The sequence below is a fragment of the Rhizopus microsporus genome, assembly GCF_002708625.1.
Source record: "Rhizopus microsporus ATCC 52813 unplaced genomic scaffold scaffold_12, whole genome shotgun sequence".
NCBI lineage: Eukaryota > Fungi > Mucoromycota > Mucoromycetes > Mucorales > Rhizopodaceae > Rhizopus > Rhizopus microsporus.
Genome location: NW_019671927.1, coordinates 506397 through 507681, shown reverse-complemented (window position 1 = coordinate 507681; position 1285 = coordinate 506397). Strand labels below are relative to the sequence as shown.

Here is a 1285-nt window from a genome sequence, read left to right as displayed (position 1 = left end):
AAAAAAAAAAAAAATACGCAATTATTCATTTTTGGTCAGCTGTCTACATTTGCTACAGAAGTTACACGAGTATCGCTTGAAGTAGGAACAGAAGGCAAACTGGGTGGTCAAGCCGTTGTGAAGGACGTCGGAGGTACATGGAAAGATCTGACAGACAATGTCAATATGATGGCCTCCAAGATTACAGATCAAGTTCGTGATATTGCTGCTGTAGCTAAAGCAGTGGCTGAAGGTGATCTTTCAAAGAAAGTAACGGCTAATGCTCAGGGCGAAGTCTTGGAACTAAAAAATACTATGAATCGAATGGTAAGCTTTATTCTATCATCATTTCTTTATCTCACTCTTTCTTTACTAAAGGTTGATCAGCTCACAAACTTTTCTGCAGAAGTCAGCCGAGTCTCGCTTGAAGTAGGAGTTGAAGGCAAACTCGGTGGACAAGCCGTGGTAAAGAACGTTGGAGGTGCGTGGAAGGACTTGACTGACAATGTCAACATCATGGCTGCCAACCTCACAACACAAGTTCGATCCATCGCTGAGGTGACTAAGGCGGTCGCTTTAGGAGATCTGTCTAAAAAGATCGACGTCGAAACACGTGGTGAAATTCTCGACCTTAAGAATACGGTAAATGACATGGTCAGCCAGCTCCGTGTGTTTGCTTCCGAAGTTACACGTGTTGCCAAAGAAGTTGGTACAGAGGGTAAGCTAGGAGGTCAAGCCAAGGTGCCGAATGTCGATGGTACATGGAAAGATTTGACAGATAATGTTAATACGATGGCCTCAAATCTTACAACTCAAGTACGATCTATTAAGGTGGTCACTAAAGCCGTTGCCCTTGGTGATCTCTCTAAAAAGATCGAAGTCGAATCGGGTGGCGAAATTTCAGAACTCAAAAATATTGTCAATGATATGGTGGATCAGCTCCGTGTATTTGCATCTGAAGTCACGCGTGTGGCGCGTGAAGTTGGTACCGAGGGCAAGCTTGGTGGTGAGGCGTTCGTGCCCAATGTTAGTGGTACTTGGAAGGGGCTTACCGATAATGTGAATACAATGGCTGCCAATTTAACAACACAAGTCAGATCTATTGCCGAAGTGACCAAGGCTGTAGCCAAGGGTGATCTTTCCAAGAAAATTCATGTAGAAACTAGTGGTGAAATTCTTGACTTGAAAAATACGGTCAATAGTATGGTTGATCAACTAAATGTGTTTGCTTCTGAGGTTACGCGTGTTGCCAAGGAAGTGGGCACAGAAGGAAAGCTTGGAGGACAAGCATTTGTGCCTAATGTCG

The 1285-nt window shown here is 43.9% G+C and overlaps 1 protein-coding gene across 1 annotated transcript in view; it reads left to right on the top strand.

Annotated features, from left to right (window-relative positions):
• Positions 1-1285, top strand: part of RHIMIDRAFT_285405 (putative nik-1 protein (Os-1p protein)) — a gene marked incomplete at both ends in the record, with an annotated part of 6198 nt that overhangs the window by 251 nt on the left and 4662 nt on the right. The window contains one exon of the mRNA XM_023613277.1: positions 367-1281. Coding sequence (XP_023464712.1) covers positions 367-1281 — 915 coding nt within the window. The remainder of the gene's footprint in view (positions 1-366; positions 1282-1285) is intronic.